The 21683-nt window shown below is 46.2% G+C and overlaps 1 protein-coding gene across 1 annotated transcript in view; it reads right to left on the bottom strand.

The window, feature by feature from the left end:
* Positions 1–419: 419 nt before the first annotated feature.
* The window catches only part of LOC139397640 (phospholipid-transporting ATPase ID-like), a gene marked incomplete at its 3' end in the record, with an annotated part of 29530 nt that continues 8266 nt past the window's right edge, over positions 420–21683 (bottom strand). Inside the window, exons 5-12 of the mRNA XM_071144198.1 lie at positions 12107–12168; positions 11010–11082; positions 10721–10791; positions 9238–9320; positions 3288–3446; positions 2077–2165; positions 1361–1554; positions 420–642 (exon numbers count right to left, since the gene is read on the bottom strand). Coding sequence (XP_071000299.1) covers positions 420–642; positions 1361–1554; positions 2077–2165; positions 3288–3446; positions 9238–9320; positions 10721–10791; positions 11010–11082; positions 12107–12168 — 954 coding nt within the window. The remainder of the gene's footprint in view (positions 643–1360; positions 1555–2076; positions 2166–3287; positions 3447–9237; positions 9321–10720; positions 10792–11009; positions 11083–12106; positions 12169–21683) is intronic.

Below are 21683 nucleotides of genomic sequence, written 5' to 3'. Positions count from 1 at the left end.
CTCACCGTAGCTCTTCCTAGTTACCATCTGAACCTCACCGTAGCTCTTCCTAGTTACCATCTGAACCTCACCGTAGCTCTTCCTAGTTACCATCTGAACCTCACCGTAGCTCTTCCTAGTTACCATCTGAACCTCACCGTAGCTCTTCCTATGTACCATCTGAACCTCACGCAGCTCTTCCTAGTTACCATCTGAACCTCACCGTAACTCTTCCTAGTTACCATCTGAACCTCACCGTAGCTCTTCCTATGTACCATCTGAACCTCACCGTAGCTCTTCCTAGTTACCATCTGAACCTCACCGTAGCTCTTCCTAGTTACCATCTGAACCTCACCGTAGATCTTCCTATGTACCATCTGAACCTCACCGTAGCTCTTCCTAGTTACCATCTGAACCTCACCGTAGCTCTTCCTATGTACCATCTGAACCTCACCGTAGCTCTTCCCGTTGATGGAACACTTGTTGAATGTCATGATGTTCTGAGTGAGTGTTCCGGTCTTGTCCGAGAAGATGTATTTGATCTGACCCAGCTCCTCGTTCAGCGTGGTGGTCCGGGCCTTGGCCGGGGTGTCACTACGGGCATGGTACATCTTCCTGTCCCAGTTGATGTAGAAACTGTTCCCCAGACGGATAACCTCCACACTGCAACACACACACACACACACACACACACACACACACACACACAAACACACACACAATGGCATTTTACATAACCTTAACAGACATGTGTCTGCAAGGTACCTCAGGCATAAATTGAATAAGCAATTACACAGCAAAACAGATGCACACACACACACACACACACACACACACACACACACACACACACACACACACACACACACACACACACACACACACACACACACACACACACACACACACACACACACACACACACACCTGATGTAGAGGGAGACAGACAGACCTGATGAATAGACAGACAGACCTGATGAACAGGGAGACAGACAGACCTGACATAGAGGGAGACAGAACTGATGAACAGCAAGACAGACAGACAGACAGACAGACCTGATGAACAGGGAGACAGACAGACCTGATGAACAGGAAGACAGACAGACCTGACGTAGAGGGAGACAGACAGACATGATGAACAGGGAGACAGACAGACATGATGAACAGGGAGACAGACAGACCTGATGAACAGCGAGACAGACAGACCTGATGAACAGGGAGACAGACAGACATGATGAACAGGGAGACAGACAGACATGATGAACAGGGAGACAGACAGACCTGATGAACAGGGAGACAGACAGACCTGATGAACAGGGAGACAGGCAGACCTGATGAACAGGGAGACAGACAGACCTGATGTAGAGGGAGACAGACAGACCTGATGTAGAGGGAGATGGGTACGACGGTGTTGAGGATTATGACGTAGGACCAGAAAGTGAGGAAGCCGGAGAAGGGGGTATCAACTCCCCCCTGTCTGGGCAGGAAGGCAGTGAACTCTGACCCCCAGAGCTGCTCCCAGATCCTGTTGCCAATGGCCAGGATGGTGCACATGAATGCCAGGAAGCCAAAGATCTACTTGCAGAAAGGGTACATAGGTCAACAGATGGGTACAGAGACATAAACATGTGACATGTTTGACATAAACATGGAAAACTGGTACTGTATAAGCTAAATCATATGAGTCCATGTTTGAGTGAGTACATGGTGAGTACCTGGTGAGTACATGTGAGCACATGTGAGTGAGTACATGGTGAGTACATGTGAGTGAGTACATGGTGAGTACATGTGAGTGAGTACATGGTGAGTACATGTGAGTGAGTACATGGTGAGTACATGTGAGTGAGTACATGGTGAGTACATGTGAGTGAGTACATGGTGAGTACATGTGAGTGAGCACATGGTGAGTACATGGTGAGTACATGGTGAGTACATGTGAGTGAGTACATGGTGAGTACATGGTGAGTACATGTGAGTGAGTACATGGTGAGTACATGGTGAGTACATGGTGAGTACATGGTGAGTGAGTACATGGTGAGTACATGGTGAGTGAGTACATAGAGCTGTAAGTACAGGACATGTTACTGCTGGACTCACACAGAGGACGAGCACGTTCATCAGGCGGTCGATGCTGGTCCTCTTGAAAGTGGTCTTCCCACAGTTCTGCATCAGCTTAGTCTCTGGACCTGGACCACGAAAGGATCACAGGGTTTGTATTTAAGGTGCTACATGTGACAATTTAGAGATCATTTCCATTTCCTCATTTCCTTTCCTTTTGAAGAGTTTCTAATCATGAAGATTAAATATTTATATTTGGTCAGTCAGGGTTTGGTATTCGCAGTTGAGGTTTATTATCTATACTGGCCAGCAGAGGGCGTGCTGAGTCTAACTGACCTGTGAACCAGCACCATCCTGACCTCTAACCTTTGACCGCTTACCGCCGAACAGCACCAGTCCTGACCTCTCATCTCTAACTTCTCAAATTTCACCTCTGAACAGCAACAGTCCTGACCTCTACCCTCTACGGCACCAGTCCTGACCTTTACTCTCTCACCTCCAAACAACACCAGTCCTGACCTTTACTCTCTCATCTCCGAACAACACCAGTCCTGACCTCTACCCTCTCACCTCCAAACAACACCAGTCCTGACCTCTACCCTCTCACCTCCAAACAACACCAGTCCTGACCTTTACCCTCTCACCTGTGAACAGCATCAGTCCTGACCTTTTACCCTCTCACCTCTAAACAGCATCAGTCCTGGCACCAGTCCTGACCTCTACCCTCTCACCTCTAAACAGCATCAGTCCTGACCTTTTACCCTCTCACCTCTAAACAGCATCAGTCCTGACCTTTACCCTCTCACCTGTGAACAATACCAGTCCTGACCTCTACCCTCTCACCTGCGAACAATACCAGTCCTGACCACTACCCTCTCACCTCCGAACAACACCAGTCCTGACCTTTACCCTCTCACCTCTGAATGGCACCAGTCCTGACCTCTACCCTCTCACCTCCGAACAGCATCAGTCCTGACCTTTACCCTCTCACCTCTGAATGGCACCAGTCATGACCTCTAACCTCTCACCTCCGAACAGCATCAGTCCTGACCTTTACCCTATCACCTGCGAACAATACCAGTCCTGACCTCTACCCTCTCACCTCCAAACAACACCAGTCCTGACCTTTACCCTCTCACCTCCGAACAGCACCAGTCCTGACCTCTAGCCTCATACCTCTGAAGAGCATCAGTCCTGACCTCTACCCTCCCAACTCTGAAGGGCACCAGTCCTGACCTTTACCCTCTCACCTCCGAACAGCACCAGTCCAAAACACCACTCTGTGTTCCTGAGGGTGCAGCCCCTCAGCAGGATCTTGTCATTGTCCAGAGAGTATTTTTGACCGGCGTTAGTCAGAGTTCCTATGAAACGGTCGAGGCGGCTGTTGGGGGGCTCACAGCTCACCTCGCCTTCAGAGAGTAGGGAGGAGACACAAGGTTCGTCAGGTAGGAGAGGAGAGGGTGTCATCATAAGGATGAAACATCCTAATCTACAAGCTGGTTCAAATCAAACTTTATTTCTCACATGCACCGAATACAACAAGTGTATTCGCTGACTTACAAGCCCTTAACCAACAGTGCAGTTCAAGAAGAGTTAAGAAAATATTTACCAAGTAGACTAAAATAAAAAGTAATAATAAAAAGTAACACAATAAGAATAACAATAACGAGGCTCTATACAGGGGGTACCGGTACAGAGTCAGTGTGGAGGCTATATACAGAGGGTACCGGTACAGAGTCAGTGTGGAGGCTATATACAGAGGGTACCGGTACAGAGTCAATGTGGAGGCTATATACAGGGGGTACCGGTACAGAGTCAGTGTGGCGGCTATATACAGGGGGTACCGGTACAGAGTCAGTGTGGAGGCTATATACAGGGGGTACCGGTACAGAGTCAGTGTGGAGGCTATATACAGAGGGTACCGGTACAGAGTCAGTGTGGAGGCTATATACAGAGGGTACCGGTACAGAGTCAGTGTGGAGGCTATATACAGAGGGTACCGGTACAGAGTCAGTGTGGAGGCTATATACAGAGGGTACCGGTACAGAGTCAATGTGGAGGCTATATACAGGGGGTACCGGTACAGAGTCAATGTGGAGGCTATATACAAGGGGTACCGATACCGAGTCAGTGTGGAGGCTATATACAGGAGATACCGGTACAGAGTCAGTGTGGAGGCTATATACAGGGGGTACTGGTACAGAGTCAATGTGGAGGCTATGTACAGGGGGTACCGGTACAGAGTCAGTGTGGAGGCTATATACAGGGGGTACCGGTACAGAGTCAGTGTGGAGGCTATATACAGGAGATACCGGTACAGAGTCAGTGTGGAGGCTATATACAGGGGGTACTGGTACAGAGTCAATGTGGAGGCTATGTACAGGGGGTACCGGTACAGAGTCAGTGTGGAGGCTATATACAGGGGGTACTGGTACAGAGTCAGTGTGGAGGCTATATACAGGGGGTACCGGTACAGAGTCAGTGTGGAGGCTATATACAGGGGGCACCGGTACAGAGTCAGTGTGGAGGCTATATACAGGGGGTACTTGTACCGAGTCAGTGTGGAGGCTATATACAGGGGGTACAGGTACAGAGTCAGTGTGGAGGCTATATACATGGGGTACCGGTACCGAGTCAGTGTGGAGGCTATATACAGGGGGTATAGGTACAGAGTCAGTGTGGAGGCTATATACAGGGGGTACCGGTACAGAGTCAGTGTGGAGGCTATATACAGGGGGCACCGGTACAGAGTCAGTGTGGAGGCTATATACAGGGGGTACTTGTACCGAGTCATTGTGGAGGTTATATACAGGGGGCACCGGTACTGAGTCAGTGTGGAGGCTATATACAGGGGGTACTGGTACAGAGTCAGTGTGGAGGCTGTATACAGGGGGTACCGGTACAGAGTCAGTGTGGAGGCTATATACAGGGGGCACCGGTACAGAGTCAGTGTGGAGGCTATATACAGGGGGTACTTGTACCGAGTCATTGTGGAGGTTATATACAGGGGGCACCGGTACTGAGTCAGTGTGGAGGCTATATACAGGGGGTACTGGTACAGAGTCAGTGTGGAGGCTGTATACAGGGGGCACCGGTACAGAGTCAATGTGGAGGCTATATACAGGGGGTACCGGTACAGAGTCAGTGTGGAGGCTATATACAGGGGGCTACCAGTACCGAGTCAGTGTGGAGGGTATATACAGGGGGCACCGGTACAGAGTCAGTGTGGAGGCTATATACAGGGGGTACCGGTACAGAGTCAGTGTGGAGGTTATATACAGGGGGTACCGGTACCGAGTCAGTGTGGAGGCTATATACAGGGGGTACTGGTACATAGTCAATGTGGAGGCTTTATACAGGGGGCACCAGTACCGAGTCAGTGTGGAGGTTATATACAGGGTATTACGGTACCGAGTCAGTGTGGAGGTTATATACAGGGGGTATCAGTACTGAGTCAGTGTGGAGGCTATATACAGGGGGTACTGGTACAGAGTCAATGTGGAGGCTATATACAGGGGGCACCGGTACCGAGTCAGTGTGGAGGTTATATACAGGGTATTACGGTACCGAGTCAGTGTGGAGGTTATATACAGGGGGTACCGGTACTGAGTCAGTGTGGAGGCTATATACAGGGGGTACTGGTACCGAGTCAGTGTGGTGGCTATATACACGGGGCACCAGTACAGAGTCAGTGTGGAGGCTATATACAGGGGGTACCGGTACAGAGTCAATGTGGAGGCTATATAAAGGGGGTACCGGTACAGAGTCAGTGTGGAGGCTATATACAGGGGGTACCGGTACAGAGTCAATGTGGAGGCTATATACAGGGGGCACCGGTACCGAGTCAGTGTGGAGGCTATATACAGGGGGCACCGGTACCGAGTCAGTGTGGAGGCTATATACAGGGGCACCGGTACCGAGTCAGTGTGGAGGCTATATACAGGGGGTACCGGTACCGAGTCAGTGTGGAGGCTATATACATGGGGTACCGGTACAGAGTCAGTGTGGAGGCTATATACAGGGGGTACCGGTACAGAGTCAGTGTGGAGGCTATATACAGGGGGTACCGGTACAGAGTCAGTGTGGAGGCTATATACAGGGGGTACCGGTACAGAGTCAGTGTGGAGGCTATATACAGGGGGCACCGGTACAGAGTCAGTGTGGAGGCTATATACAGGGGGTACTGGTACAGAGTCAATGTGGAGGCTATGTACAGGGGGTACCGGTACAGAGTCAATGTGGAGGCTATATACAGGGGGTACCGGTACAGAGTCAATGTGGAGGCTATATACAGGGGGTACCGGTACAGAGTCAGTGTGGAGGCTATATACAGGGGGCACCGGTACAGAGTCAGTGTGGAGGCTATATACAGGGGGTACCGGTAGAGAGTCAATGTGGAGGCTATATACAGGGGGTACCGGTACAGAGTCAATGTGGAGGCTATATACAGGGGGTACCGGTACAGAGTCAATGTGGAGGCTATATACAGGGGTACCGGTACAGAGTCAGTGTGGAGGCTATATACATGGGGTACCGGTACAGAGTCAATGTGGAGGCTATATACAGGGGTACCGGTACAGAGTCAATGTGGAGGCTATATACAGGGGGTACCGGTACCGAGTCAGTGTGGAGGCTATATACAGGGGGTACCGGTACAGAGTCAGTGTGGAGACTATATACAGGGGGTACCGGTACAGAGTCAGTGTGGAGGCTATATACAGGGGGTACCGGTACAGAGTCAATGTGGAGGCTATATACAGGGGGTACCGGTACAGAGTCAATGTGGAGGCTATATACAGGGGGTACCGGTACAGAGTCAGTGTGGAGGCTATATACAGGGGGTACCGGTACAGAGTCAGTGTGGAGGCTATATACAGGGGGTACCGGTACAGAGTCAGTGTGGAGGCAATATACAGGGGGTACCGGTACAGAGTCAGTGTGGAGGCTATATACAGGGGGTACCGGTACAGAGTCAATGTGGAGGCTATATACAGGGGGTACCGGTACAGAGTCAGTGTGGAGGCTATATACAGGGGGTACTGGTACAGAGTCAATGTGGAGGCTATATACAGGGGGTACCGGTACAGAGTCAGTGTGGAGGCTATATACAGGGGGTACCGGTACAGAGTCAATGTGGAGGCTATATACAGGGGGTACCGGTACAGAGTCAATGTGGAGGCTATATACAGGGGGTACCGGTACAGAGTCAGTGTGGAGGCTATTTACAGGGGGTACCGGTACAGAGTCAGTGTGGAGGCTATATACAGGGGGTACCGGTACAGAGTCAGTGTGGAGGCTATATACAGGGGGTACCGGTACAGAGTCAGTGTGGAGGCTATATACAGGGGGTACCGGTACCTAGTCAGTGTGGAGGCTATATACAGGGGGTACCGGTACGGAGTCAGTGTGGAGGCTATATACAGGGGGTACCGATACAGAGTCAATGTGGAGGCTATATACAGGGGGTACCGGTACCTAGTCAGTGTGGAGGCTATATACAGGGGGTACCGGTACAGAGTCAGTGTGGAGGCTATATACAGGGGGTACCGGTACAGAGTCAGTGTGGAGGCTATATACAGGGGGTACCGGTACCGAGTCAGTGTGGAGGCTATATACAGGGGGTACCGGTACAGAGTCAGTGTGGAGGCTATATACAGGGGGCACCGGTACCTAGTCAGTGTGGAGGCTATATACAGAGGGCACCGGTACAGAGTCAGTGTGGAGGCTATATACAGGGGGTACCGGTACTGAGTCAGTGTGGAGGCTATATACAGGGGGTACCGGTACCGAGTCAGTGTGGAGGCTATATACAGGGGGTACCGGTACAGAGTCAGTGTGGAGGCTATATACAGGGGGCACCGGTACAGAGTCAGTGTGGAGGCTATATACAGGGGGCACCGGTACAGAGTCAGTGTGGAGGCTATATACAGGGGGCACCGGTACAGAGTCAATGTGGAGGCTATATACAGGGGGTACCGGTACAGAGTCAGTGTGGAGGCTATATACAGGGGGCTACCAGTACCGAGTCAGTGTGGAGGGTATATACAGGGGGCACCGGTACCGAGTCAGTGTGGAGGCTATATACAGGGGGTACCGGTACAGAGTCAGTGTGGAGGCTATATACAGGGGGTACCGGTACAGAGTCAGTGTGGAGGCTATATACAGGGGGTACCGGTACAGAGTCAGTGTGGAGGCTATATACAGGGGTACCGGTACTGAGTCAGTGTGGAGGCTATATACAGGGGGCACCGGTACAGAGTCAGTGTGGAGGCTATATACAGGGGGCACCGGTACAGAGTCAGTGTGGAGGCTATATACAGGGGGCACCGGTACAGAGTCAATGTGGAGGCTATACACAGGGGGTACCGGTACAGAGTCAGTGTGGAGGCTATATACAGAGGGCTACCAGTACCGAGTCAGTGTGGAGGGTATATACAGGGGGTACCGGTACCGAGTCAGTGTGGAGGTTATATACAGGGGGTACCGGTACCGAGTCAGTGTGGAGGCTATATACAGGGGGTACCGAGTCAGTGTGGAGGCTATATACAGGGGGTACCGGTACCGAGTCAGTGTGGAGGTTATATACAGGGGGTACCGGTACCGAGTCAGTGTGGAGGTTATATACAGGGGGTACCGGTACAGAGTCAGTGTGGAGGCTATATACAGGGGTACCGGTACTGAGTCAGTGTGGAGGCTATATACAGGGGGCACCGGTACAGAGTCAGTGTGGAGGCTATATACAGGGGGCACCGGTACAGAGTCAGTGTGGAGGCTATATACAGGGGGCACCGGTACAGAGTCAATGTGGAGGCTATACACAGGGGGTACCGGTACAGAGTCAGTGTGGAGGCTATATACAGAGGGCTACCAGTACCGAGTCAGTGTGGAGGGTATATACAGGGGGTACCGGTACCGAGTCAGTGTGGAGGTTATATACAGGGGGTACCGGTACCGAGTCAGTGTGGAGGCTATATACAGGGGGTACCGAGTCAGTGTGGAGGCTATATACAGGGGGTACCGGTACCGAGTCAGTGTGGAGGTTATATACAGGGGGTACCGGTACCGAGTCAGTGTGGAGGTTATATACAGGGGGTACCGGTACCGGGTTAGTTGTTCATAACGATATATATTTTCAACGGGAAATGATCTGTATTTATTAGAACTACGTAGTGGCCAACCACCTCCCTGTGGGAAACTCACCGCTAAACAAAGCCAGGTTATGAATGTTGTCCCCCATGTCTCCTGTGACCGTCACAGCTTGCTTCACTTTCAAATTAGTCTCACTGAGAGGAAGAGGAGATTTGATTGTATTAAGATCTCTTCTAGTCCTCATTTGGACTAATCTACAATATATAATTTTGATCACATTTTCACACATAACACACTGTTACAAACAGACATAATAGACTGACATATTGACCAGGTAAATACTCTGCCAGTCTGAAATTATAGATTGATTCCTCCATCTACCAAAGTCCAACACAGCCTTCCAATGTCTTATTTTTGAAACGGTTCTAAAGTACTGTTTGAATTGATATATCGAAAGGTTTCTGGTTCGCTCAGATAAATTATTCCATTTCTTTATTGCTCTGAATCAAAATGTTACTTAACCTATTTCTCTTTTCTGTCAGGATAACAATGTATTCCTAGGATTTACTGAATGTCTGTCTCTTACCACCTGAATCCTGTTGTGAATAGAGTTTGGCTGTTTTAAATGGTGTATATTATGAAATACAATAAGCATGTTGTTTCTTCTTCAATTATCTTGTTGATTGATGACCAACCAAGAGCATCGTGCATGACTGCAACAGAAGAACCATATCTCCACCTTAAAACAATCCATGACTACAACAGAAGAACCATATCTCCACCTTAAAACAACCCATGACTACAACAGAAGAACCATATCTCCACCTTAAAACAACCCATGACTGCAACAGAAGAACCATATCTCCACCTAAAACAACCCATGACTACAACAGAAGAACCATATCTCCACCTTAAAACAATCCATGACTACAACAGAAGAACCATATCTCCACCTTAAAACAACCCATGACTGCAACAGAAGAACCATATCTCCACCTAAAACAACCCATGACTACAACAGAAGAACCATATCTCCACCTTAAAACAATCCATGACTACAACAGAAGAACCATATCTCCACCTTAAAACAACCCATGACTGCAACAGAAGAACCATATCTCCACCTTAAAACAACCCATGACTACAACAGAAGAACCATATCTCCACCTTAAAACAACCCATGACTACAACAGAAGAACCATATCTCCACCTTAAAACAGTCCTTGCTGCTTTGTTCTGTGCAGTCTGTAGCCTCCTAATTTAACTTGCTGGAGGAGAGGAGGAGGAGAGGAGGAGACGAGGAGGAGGAGAGGAAGATAGGAAGAGGAGAGGAGGAGGATGAGAGGAGGAGAAGAAGAGGAGGAGAGGACGATAGGAGGAGGAGGAGGAGAGGATTATAGGAGGAGGAGGAGAGGAAGATAGGAGGAGGATGAGAGGATGATAGGAGAAGAAGGAGGAGGAGGACGAGGAGGACGAGGAGGACGATAGGAGCAGGAGAGGCATGAGTATGAAATAGACACAGGCTTTGTACAGTAGATGAACAAACAAACCGACACACAGACACGCACACACACAGACACAGACACACACTGACCCATCCAGTTCAGCAGTCTCTATGTAGACAATGTTGAGAGGTTCACTACTAGAGAGCAGCAGCAGGTCTGCCTGAAATCACAAAGGGAGAGATTCACATAGTCAGATTCACTGACTATTAAAGACACTGAATATAGGCACCTGTTTCACACCCAGTCTATTACGATGGTCTCTTATGCCAGAATCATAGCAGCTGAAATATACTAACAACGAGGTACTGGATGTTTAAGACCTGAAACGGTATGTTGTAATGAACACACAGTAAGGCTGGTTCAGTGTTCTGTTCTCACCGTAACAAACTGGTTATTTCCAAGTTTGATGATGTCACCCACATGAACATCCATCCATTTTTCACTCCGTAGTCTAGAGAGAGAGAGAGAGAGAGCGAGAGCGAGAGCGAGAGAGAGAGAGAGAGAGAGAGAGAGAGAGAGATAGTGGGTGGGGAGGGGGAGGGAGAGAGAGAGAGATAGTGGGTGGGGTGGGGTGGGGAGAGAGAGAGAGAGAGATAGTGGGTGGGGTGGGGTGGGGAGAGAGAGAGAGAGAGAGAGAGAGAGAGAGAGAGAGAGAGAGAGATAGTGGGTGCGGTGGGGTGGGGAGAGAGAGAGAGAGATAGTGGGTGGGGTGGGGTGGGGAGAAAGATAGAGAGAGAGATAGTGGGTGGGGTAGGGTGGGGAGAGAGAGAGAGAGAGATAGTGGGTGGGGTGGGGTGGGGAGAGAGAGAGAGAGAGAGAGATAGTGGGTGGGGTGGGGTGGGGAGAGAGAGAGAGAGAGATAGTGGGTGGGGTGGGTGGGGAGAGAGAGAGAGAGAGAGAGAGAGATAGTGGGTGGGGTGGGGTGGGGAGAGAGATAGAGAGAGAGAGATAGTGGGTGGGGTGGGGTGTGGAGAGAGAGAGAGAGAGAGAGATAGTGGGTGGGGTGGGGTGGGGAGAGAGAGAGAGAGAGAGAGGGGTAGGAAAGAAGAGTATTTCAAGTTTCAAGTTTTTAAAGACAGTAGACATCCATCCCTCTATTTTTTAGGATCAGGAAGAAAATGTACGGAGGGGTTAAATCTGTGTACGGCCTATTTTCTTTTCAACTCCTGTCTGTGACTGTCTGTAAGTCAGGAGAAATATCAACAGGATGAAAACAAGCACTTCCTGTTGCCTACAACTGCTTCCTGTTGCCCCCCTGAAAAGAGGGCATGTTGCCCAACTGTCCCTGCCTGAGGCACTCACACATTTGCTGTGGAAATGGATTTGGGTGGAGGACGGTGGAGAGAGCAGGGTGGGGACAGGGAGCAGGAAGGGGCAAACATCTGTGACCACACACACACACACAACCAGTGTGCCATAATGAGTTGTGTTCATTATGTACTGTTAGAAACCAATAGTAGATCTCATGAACTTACTCTCCATCGATGAGCACTGTGACCTTCCGGTTGTTCACCTGGTTGTCACTCCTGTGGCGGTTCTATTAGGACAGACATGATTATAATAACATTAGACTAGACTTGTGAATGGAGGGAATTCCAGTCGACTTAAATCATTACAAAGGCTTCTGTCCGGCTGAAACGTCTTCTTCCTCTGGCTTAAAGGTCAGAGGTCGTCTAAACGTCTAGTTTGGGTCTGGAGTCTCACAAGACCACTCAGCAAAATGACTGCCCACCGCCACGGCGTCGCTAAAGATGGTCAACATCTCCTCAACAAGAGCCAATTATGACAAGCCAAGCAATATGACCTCACTAAAGCAACCAACGGGGGTGGTGGCCCATGAGATTGAAGAAAGGTCACTGACTCCATCCCAAATGGCACCGTATTGCACTACCTTTTGACCAGAGTCTATGGGCCTTGGTCAAAAGGAGTCCGCTATATAGGGAACAGGGTGCAGTTTGGGTTGCAGGTAGTGTTGCCACCCGACCTAACGAACAGACCCTTGTTTAGCTACTGAGATTAACGTGTAACAAAATTACATCACATGTCCCAAAATGCAACAGTATCAGGTCGCCAATCCACTCCACAGACAACAGTAGTAGTACCTGTTTGTGTAACACTGAAATTGACGAGTCATTTTCCTTATATAGTTTTAGTTTTGAATCTAGATTCCTGCTTTGAACAACAGAACAACAGAACAACAGAACACATGAAAACACGTCAGAATGATTTAGAAATGTTAGGGCAGGTCATCTAACATGTTGACCAATCCGCTCGTGTTACGCGCGCCAGCATTGCAAAATTAATTTACAATTACATGTCACTCAATCATTTCAATACGTACTGCTTGCGAGCGTCAACGATCATCTGCGTTATCTGACGTTAAAATAGAACTGGTTCTATTTTTGACGTGTCACGCCCTGTAAGTCCCGCCTCTCCCATCTCCTCATTGGTTTTTAGGAGCACATACCCACGTGGGTGATTAAAAGATGAACTGAGGTCCACACTCCAGTCCAGTTGGTGGCGGTAATGCACCTTAAAGTTGGTTGCCAACCGCCATATAACGACCACAGAAGAAGAAGACTAAAGGAAGAGAGATTGTTTTGGGTTTTTTTACTAGAAACTGACTAGGTGTCCCCTTTTATCTTGGATTAATTATCGGAGTAGAGAACACACGATTTTGTGTGACTCAAAATGGGTCAAAATTCTACAAATATCCATAAAAAAAGACTTTCAGGTAAAATAACAACCCGATGTTTAAATCCCAGAACAAATTAGCTAGAAACTGCAAGCTAGCTAGCTAGCTAAATGGCCATGAATGTTTCATATGTTTCGTCCTGTCCCCTAAATTAGTATAGTTGGTTCAAAGTTCGTTTTGATATTTCAACCTGCGTGTCTGGATCTTGTCTGGTGTGGATGGACAAAATCAACATGCTCACGATGGTGAACACACTGACGCACGCGCGTGCCCAGTCTAGTTAGCATGTACGGTAATGCCTGAGGGGAAGTGAGAGCAGAGAGGGAATCTAAATTGTTACTCAATTATGTTACTGATATTCTCCTCGTCAATAATGACTAAATCAGTGTACAGTCCATCAAGGTTATTAAAGTAAACAAAAACTGAAACAAAAAGAAAAAACTAAAATTGGAAACTGAAATAAAAATGACAATGAAAAACATTTGAAAAACTAAAACGATACTGAAACTATTATCTTTGACTGCAAAACAAACACAAATAAAATAAAGACCATTATGACTTTGTTTAATTGTATTTTTTTTCTTCTAAACTTTGAGCTAAAATCAAATTGATTCTTCTGATAGGGTTTTTGAGCTTCTGAATTAATAAGATGTATTTTAGTAAGCCTTATTTAACCAAGTAAGTTGACTGAAGACACGTTCTAATTTACAGCAACGACCTGGGGAATAGTTACAGGGGAGAGGATGGGGATGAATGAGCCAATTGTAAACTGGGGATTATTAGGTGACCATGATGGTATCGAGGACCAGATTGGGAATTAGCCAGGACACCGGGGTTAACACCCATACTCGTCAGGACACTGTTTAACTTCCCATCTGAAAGACGGCACCTTTCACAGGCAACATCCCCAATCACTGCTCTGGGACATTATAATATCTTTGTAGACCAGAGGAAAGAGCGCCTCCTACTGGCCCTCGACCACCACTTCCAGCAGACTTTTTATATCTCCCTCTCTGACTTTAAGCATCAGCTGTCAGAGCAGTTTACCGATCCCTGTACACTGCCATCTGTAAATAGCACACCCAACTACGTCATCCCCATAGTTATTTATCTTTTTGTTATTTGGCACCCCAGTATCTCTACTTGCACATCATCATCTGCACATCTATCACTCCAGTATTAATGCTAAATTGTAATTATTTTAGCCTCTATGGCCTATTTATTGCCTTACCTCCCTGATCTTCTACATTTGCACACACTGTACATGGTTAAATAAAGGTGAAATAAAATAAAAAATAAAATAAATCGTCTCACGGAAGCTCGTCTGTGTTCATCCGTGAAGAGCACACTTCTCCAGCGTGCCAGGAACCATCGAAGGTGAGCATTTGCCCACTGAAGTCGGTAACGACGCGAGACTGCAGTCAGGTCAAGACCCTGGTGTGGACGATGAGCATGGATCTAATCTCAACGTCATCACCAGGGTCTTGACCTGACTGCAGTTCGGCGTCTTACCGACTTTGACCTTTGATGGTTCCTGGCAAGCTGGAGAAGTGTGCTCTTCACGGATGAATCCCAGTTTCAACTGTACTGGGCAGATGGCAGACAGCGGGTATGGCGTCGTGTGGGCGAGCAGTTTGCTGATTTGTCAACGTTGTGAACAGAGATGTTGGTGGGGTTGTGTTATAGGCAGACATACGCTACTGACAACAAACACAAACACATTTTATCGATGGCAGTTTGAATGCAGTTTGAATGAGATACCGTGATGAGATCCTGAGGCCCATTGTCGTGTTATTCATCCACCGCCATCACCTCATGTTTCAGCATGATAATGCACGGCCCCATGTCACAGGGATCGGTACACAATTCCTGGAAGCTGAAAATGTCCCAGTTCTTCCATGGCCTGCATACTCACCAGACATGTCACCTTTTGAGCATGTTTGGGATGATCTGAATTGACGTGTACGAAAGTTTTTCCAGTTCTTGCATAGTGCAGTAATACCCACAGAGTGCAGTAATACCCACATAGTGCAGTAATACCCACAGAGTGCAGTAATACCCACATAGTGCAGTAATATCCACATAGTGTAGTAATACCCACACACTGTAGTAATACCCACATAGTGTAGTGCAGTAATATCCACATAGTGTAGTAATATCTATATAGTGCAGTAATACCCACAGAGTGCAGTAATACCCACAGAGTGCAGTAATACCCACAGAGTGCAGTAATATCCATATAGTGCAGTAATACCCACAGAGTGCAGTAATACCCACAGAGTGCAGTAATACCCACAGAGTGCAGTAATACCCACAGAGTGCAGTAATACCCACATAGTGTAGTGCAGTAATATCCACATAGTGCAGTAATACCCACACACTGTAGTAATACCCACATAGTGTAGTGCAGTAATATCCACATAGTGCAGTAATACCCACACACTGTAGTAATACCCACATAGTGCAGTAATACCCACACACTGTAGTAATACCCACATAGTGCAGTAATATCCACATAGTGCAGTAATACCCACACACTGTAGTAATACCCACTTAGTGCAGTAATACCCACATAGTGCAGTAATACCCACATAGTGCAGTGCAGTAATATCCACATAGTGCAGTAATACCCACAGAGTGCAGTAATATCCACAAAGTGCAGTAATACCCACATAGTGCAGTGCAGTAATACCCACATAGTGCAGTAATACCCACAGAGTGCAGTAATACCCACAGAGTGCAGTAATACCCACATACTGTAGTGCAGTAATATCCACATAGTGCAGTAATACCCACAGAGTGCAGTAATATCCACAAAGTGCAGTAATACCCACATAGTGCAGTAATACCCACATAGTGCAGTAATACCCACATAGTGCAGTAATACCCACATAGGGCAGTAATAACCACATAGGGCAGTAATAACCACATAGGGCAGTAATACCCACATAGTGCAGTAATACCCACATAGTGTAGTGCAGTAATACTGGCAGAGTGCAGTAATATCCACATAGTGCAGTAATAACCACATAGTACAGTAATACCCACATAGGGCAGTAATACCCACATAGGGCAGTAATGCCCACACACTGTAGTGCAGTAATACCCACATACTGTAGTGCAGTAATATCCACAAAGTGCAGTAATATCCACAAAGTGCAGTAATACCCACATAGTGCAGTAATACCCACATACTGTAGTGCAGTAATATCCACATAGTGCAGTAATACCCACATAGGGCAGTAATATCCACAAAGTGCAGTAATACCCACATAGGGCAGTAATAACCACATAGGGCAGTAATAACCACATAGGGCAGTAATACCCACATAGTGCAGTAATACCCACATAGTGTAGTGCAGTAATACCGACAGAGTGCAGTAATATCCACATAGTGCAGTAATACCGACATACTGTAGTGCAGTAATACCCACATAGTGTAGTAATACCCACATAGGGCAGTAATGCCCACACACTGTAGTGCAGTAATACCCACATACTGTAGTGCAGTAATATCCACAAAGTGCAGTAATATCCACAAAGTGCAGTAATACCCACATAGTGCAGTAATATCCACAAAGTGCAGTAATACCCATATAGTGCAGTAATACCCACATAGTGCAGTAATACCCACATAGTGCAGTAATACCCACATAGTGTAGTGCAGTAATACCCACATAGAGCAGTAATACCCACATAGTGCAGTAATACCCACATAGTGCAGTAATACCCACATAGAGCAGTAATACCCACATAGTACAGTAATACCCACATAGTACAGTAATACCCACATAGAGCAGTAATACCCACATAGTGCAGTAATACCCACATAGTGCAGTAATACCCGCATAGAGCAGTAATACCCACGTAGTGCAGTAATACCCACATAGTACAGTAATACCCACATAGAGCAGTAATACCCACATAGTGTAGTAATACCCACATAGTGCAGTAATACCCACATAGTGCAGTAATACCCACATAGTGCAGTAATATCCACATAGTGCAGTAATACCCACATAGTGCAGTAATACCCACATAGTGCAGTAATACTCACATAGTGCAGTAATACCCACATAGTGCAGTAATACCCACATAGTGCAGTAATACCCACATAGTGCAGTAATACCCACAGAGTGCAGTAATACCCACATACTGTAGTGCAGTAATATCCACATAGTGCAGTAATACCCACAGAGTGCAGTAATATCCACAAAGTGCAGTAATACCCACATAGTGCAGTAATACCCACATAGTGCAGTAATACCCACATAGTGCAGTAATACCCACATAGGGCAGTAATAACCACATAGGGCAGTAATAACCACATAGGGCAGTAATACCCACATAGTGCAGTAATACCCACATAGTGTAGTGCAGTAATACTGGCAGAGTGCAGTAATATCCACATAGTGCAGTAATAACCACATAGTACAGTAATACCCACATAGGGCAGTAATACCCACATAGGGCAGTAATGCCCACACACTGTAGTGCAGTAATACCCACATACTGTAGTGCAGTAATATCCACAAAGTGCAGTAATATCCACAAAGTGCAGTAATACCCACATAGTGCAGTAATACCCACATACTGTAGTGCAGTAATATCCACATAGTGCAGTAATACCCACATAGGGCAGTAATATCCACAAAGTGCAGTAATACCCACATAGGGCAGTAATAACCACATAGGGCAGTAATAACCACATAGGGCAGTAATACCCACATAGTGCAGTAATACCCACATAGTGTAGTGCAGTAATACCGACAGAGTGCAGTAATATCCACATAGTGCAGTAATACCGACATACTGTAGTGCAGTAATACCCACATAGTGTAGTAATACCCACATAGGGCAGTAATGCCCACACACTGTAGTGCAGTAATACCCACATACTGTAGTGCAGTAATATCCACAAAGTGCAGTAATATCCACAAAGTGCAGTAATACCCACATAGTGCAGTAATATCCACAAAGTGCAGTAATACCCACATAGTGCAGTAATACCCACATAGTGCAGTAATACCCACATAGTGCAGTAATACCCACATAGTGTAGTGCAGTAATACCCACATAGAGCAGTAATACCCACATAGTGCAGTAATACCCACATAGTGCAGTAATACCCACATAGAGCAGTAATACCCACATAGTACAGTAATACCCACATAGTACAGTAATACCCACATAGAGCAGTAATACCCACATAGTGCAGTAATACCCACATAGTGCAGTAATACCCACATAGAGCAGTAATACCCACGTAGTGCAGTAATACCCACATAGTACAGTAATACCCACATAGAGCAGTAATACCCACATAGTGTAGTAATACCCACATAGTGCAGTAATACCCACATAGTGCAGTAATACCCACATAGTGCAGTAATATCCACATAGTGCAGTAATACCCACATAGTGCAGTAATACCCACATAGTGCAGTAATACTCACATAGTGCAGTAATACCCACATAGTGCAGTAATACCCACATAGTGCAGTAATACCCACATAGTGCAGTAATGCCCACATAGTGTAGTGCAGTAATATCCGTATAGAGCAGTAATATCCACAAGGACATGTTAACAAATCCTTTGTGGCCCAAAAACAAGAAGCTAGCTTTGAAGTGGGATTGGTTAGTCTGGTTGAAGAGAACGGATTGGAGTAAGGAAACCACTACTCTATGTGGTGTTAATTTCACCCCTGAGGACTTCCACATGGAAGGCAGGATTCAGAATGAGACTTCGACTGAATCCAGGTGCTGTGCCGAGCGTGAAGGTGAAGCCTGCAACCTCCGTTTCCTACCGACCTACCAGTACATCGTGAATGTCAGCAGTAATGGATATAAACCAGGTCAATTCAATGTAGATTTAACTCACTATATTGCTTCTGGATTAGCTGACTGTCCCTCTGCCGGTGAAATGGCCTGTCCCTCTGAAGGCCTTTCCTTGGCTCTTCTTCGGTAGCTAATTCAGCCGTCAATCGGTAAGTCTCCGTTCTCCCTACTGTATATCTTCCAGATTTTTTTAGGTGCGTTCTCTGAGTTCCTAACTGTGCTAGACTAATTGTTCTCTGGCTTACTACTTGCAATGTCAACCTTGGTGGTTAGGCTAGCTAGGCTAGTTAGCTGGTTAGGCTATCTAGCAGGCTAAAATTATTAACTTTAGCTGTCTGGCTTGCTGCATAAGATAACTGCATATACCAGTAATGTTATCTGATAACTTGTTAGATGCCGTTAAGTTTTTCCAAAACTTTGTTTTACTTTAATGTAGCTGTAAACTAGGTATTGATAGCAACTGGCTGACTCATGCAGTGCTAATGTAACGATGGTTATGGTTATGCTACCTGTGATCGGTTGAGCTAACGTAGGCTAATGCGATTAGCATGCGGTTCTAAGTAACAAGAACATTTCCCAGGACATAGACATATCTGATATTGGTAGAAAGCTTAAATTATTTTTAATCTAACTGCACTGTCCAGTTTACAGTAGCTATTACAGTGCAAGAACACCATGCTATTGTTTGGAGGAGAGTTGCACAATTATGAACTTGAAAAGTTATGAATAAAACAAATTAGGCACATCTGAGCAGTCTTGATACAACATTTTGAACAGAAATACAATGGTTCATTGGATCAGTCTAAAACTTTGCACATACACTGCGACCATCTGGTGGCCAACATCTAAATTGCACCAGGGCTGGAATAATACATTATGGCCTTTCTCTTGCATTTCAAAGATGATGGTACAAAAAAAACTACAAAAAACACACGTTTTTTTATTTGTATTATCTTTCACCAGATCTAATGTGTTCTCCTACATTCATTTCACATTTCCACAAACTTCAAAGTGCTTTCTTTCAAATGGTATCAAGAATATGCATATCCTTGCTTCAGGTCCTGAGCGACAGGCAGTTAGATTTGGGTCCTGAGCTACAGGCAGTTAGATTTGGGTATGTCATTTTAGGGCCTGAGCTACAGGCATTTAGATTTGGGTATGTCATTTTAGGCGAAAATTGAAAAAAAAAATGGGCGGATCCTATTAAGACAATTTATGTTGGTGTTTCCTTTATGTTGGCCATTACCTGTATCATTGATAGTATTCCATGAGACCAGCACCGGTAACTTTATTATTCATCGGATGTTCTACCTTTTTTTAACTGCACCCCAAAAAATTGGAACCAATATACACTGATTAAGCTTTAACTTACTTGATTATATATATATGTATATATATATATATATATATATATATATATATATATATGTATTTATTTTATCCTTAGAAACCTACTGTACTTTGAAGTTGCATTGCTCTTATCTTTTTTAGATAAAAAAACAACTAACAAAAACATAAAAAGTATAGACAATAAACAGTACAGACACCCACATAAAAGCGAGGGAGAGAGAGAGGGAGTGAGAGAGCAACAGAGCAAGGAGGAATGTAGAAAATAAACATGAAATAGAGGTGTATGAGTTCAAGGAGAGGAGGTACAGTAGCTAGAGAAGGATGTAGCTACAGAAAAACACAAACAAGTCCTAGTCCCAACTCCTGAACCAATGACATGATGACATTACTGCCACCAACACGGCAACAGTAACCATGGAAATACAGATAAGAGCCAGAGGCAGGATTTCAGTGAGAGAGAGAGAGAGAGATAGAGCTAGAGAGAAAGAGAGAGAGAGAGAGAGAGAGAGAGAGAGAGAGAGAGAGGAGTGTGGAGTGCAGTGACAGCCTAACTAACAATAGTCTGAACCTCTACTGTCTCTCACCAGCCAAGTACACCAACACAATACACTCCTCTGCTCACACAACAAAATACACTCCTCTACTACCACAACACAATACAGTCCTCTACTACCACAACACAATACAGTCCTCTACTACCACAACACAACACACTCCTCTGCTACCACAACACAATACACTCATTTACTACCACAACACCAACACAACACACTCCTCTGCTACCACAACACAATACACTCATTTACTACCACAACACAATACACTCCTCTACTACCACAACACAATACACTCCTCTGCTACACAACACAATACACTCCTCTGCTACCACAATACACTCTGCTACCACAACACAATACACTCCTCTACTACCACAACACAATACACTCCTCTGCTACACAACACAATCCACTCCTCTGCTATTACTGCCTGACCACCACTCCATTTACTAACCCTGGAAAAACAGCCAGGTGAACACATGTCTGGGATTCATCTCATGATTCAGGGACAACACTAGTTATTGTAGAATAATTGTTAGGTGAGGTTCTTGCAGTGTTAGGTGATGTTCTAGAAGTGCTAGGTGATGGTCTAGACGTGTTGGGTGATGTTAT

The sequence above is a fragment of the Oncorhynchus clarkii genome, unplaced genomic scaffold, assembly GCF_045791955.1.
Source record: "Oncorhynchus clarkii lewisi isolate Uvic-CL-2024 unplaced genomic scaffold, UVic_Ocla_1.0 unplaced_contig_3987_pilon_pilon, whole genome shotgun sequence".
Lineage (NCBI taxonomy): Eukaryota > Metazoa > Chordata > Actinopteri > Salmoniformes > Salmonidae > Oncorhynchus > Oncorhynchus clarkii.
Note: the sequence above shows the minus strand (reverse complement) of the source record. Positions and strands in the feature narration are given on the sequence as shown.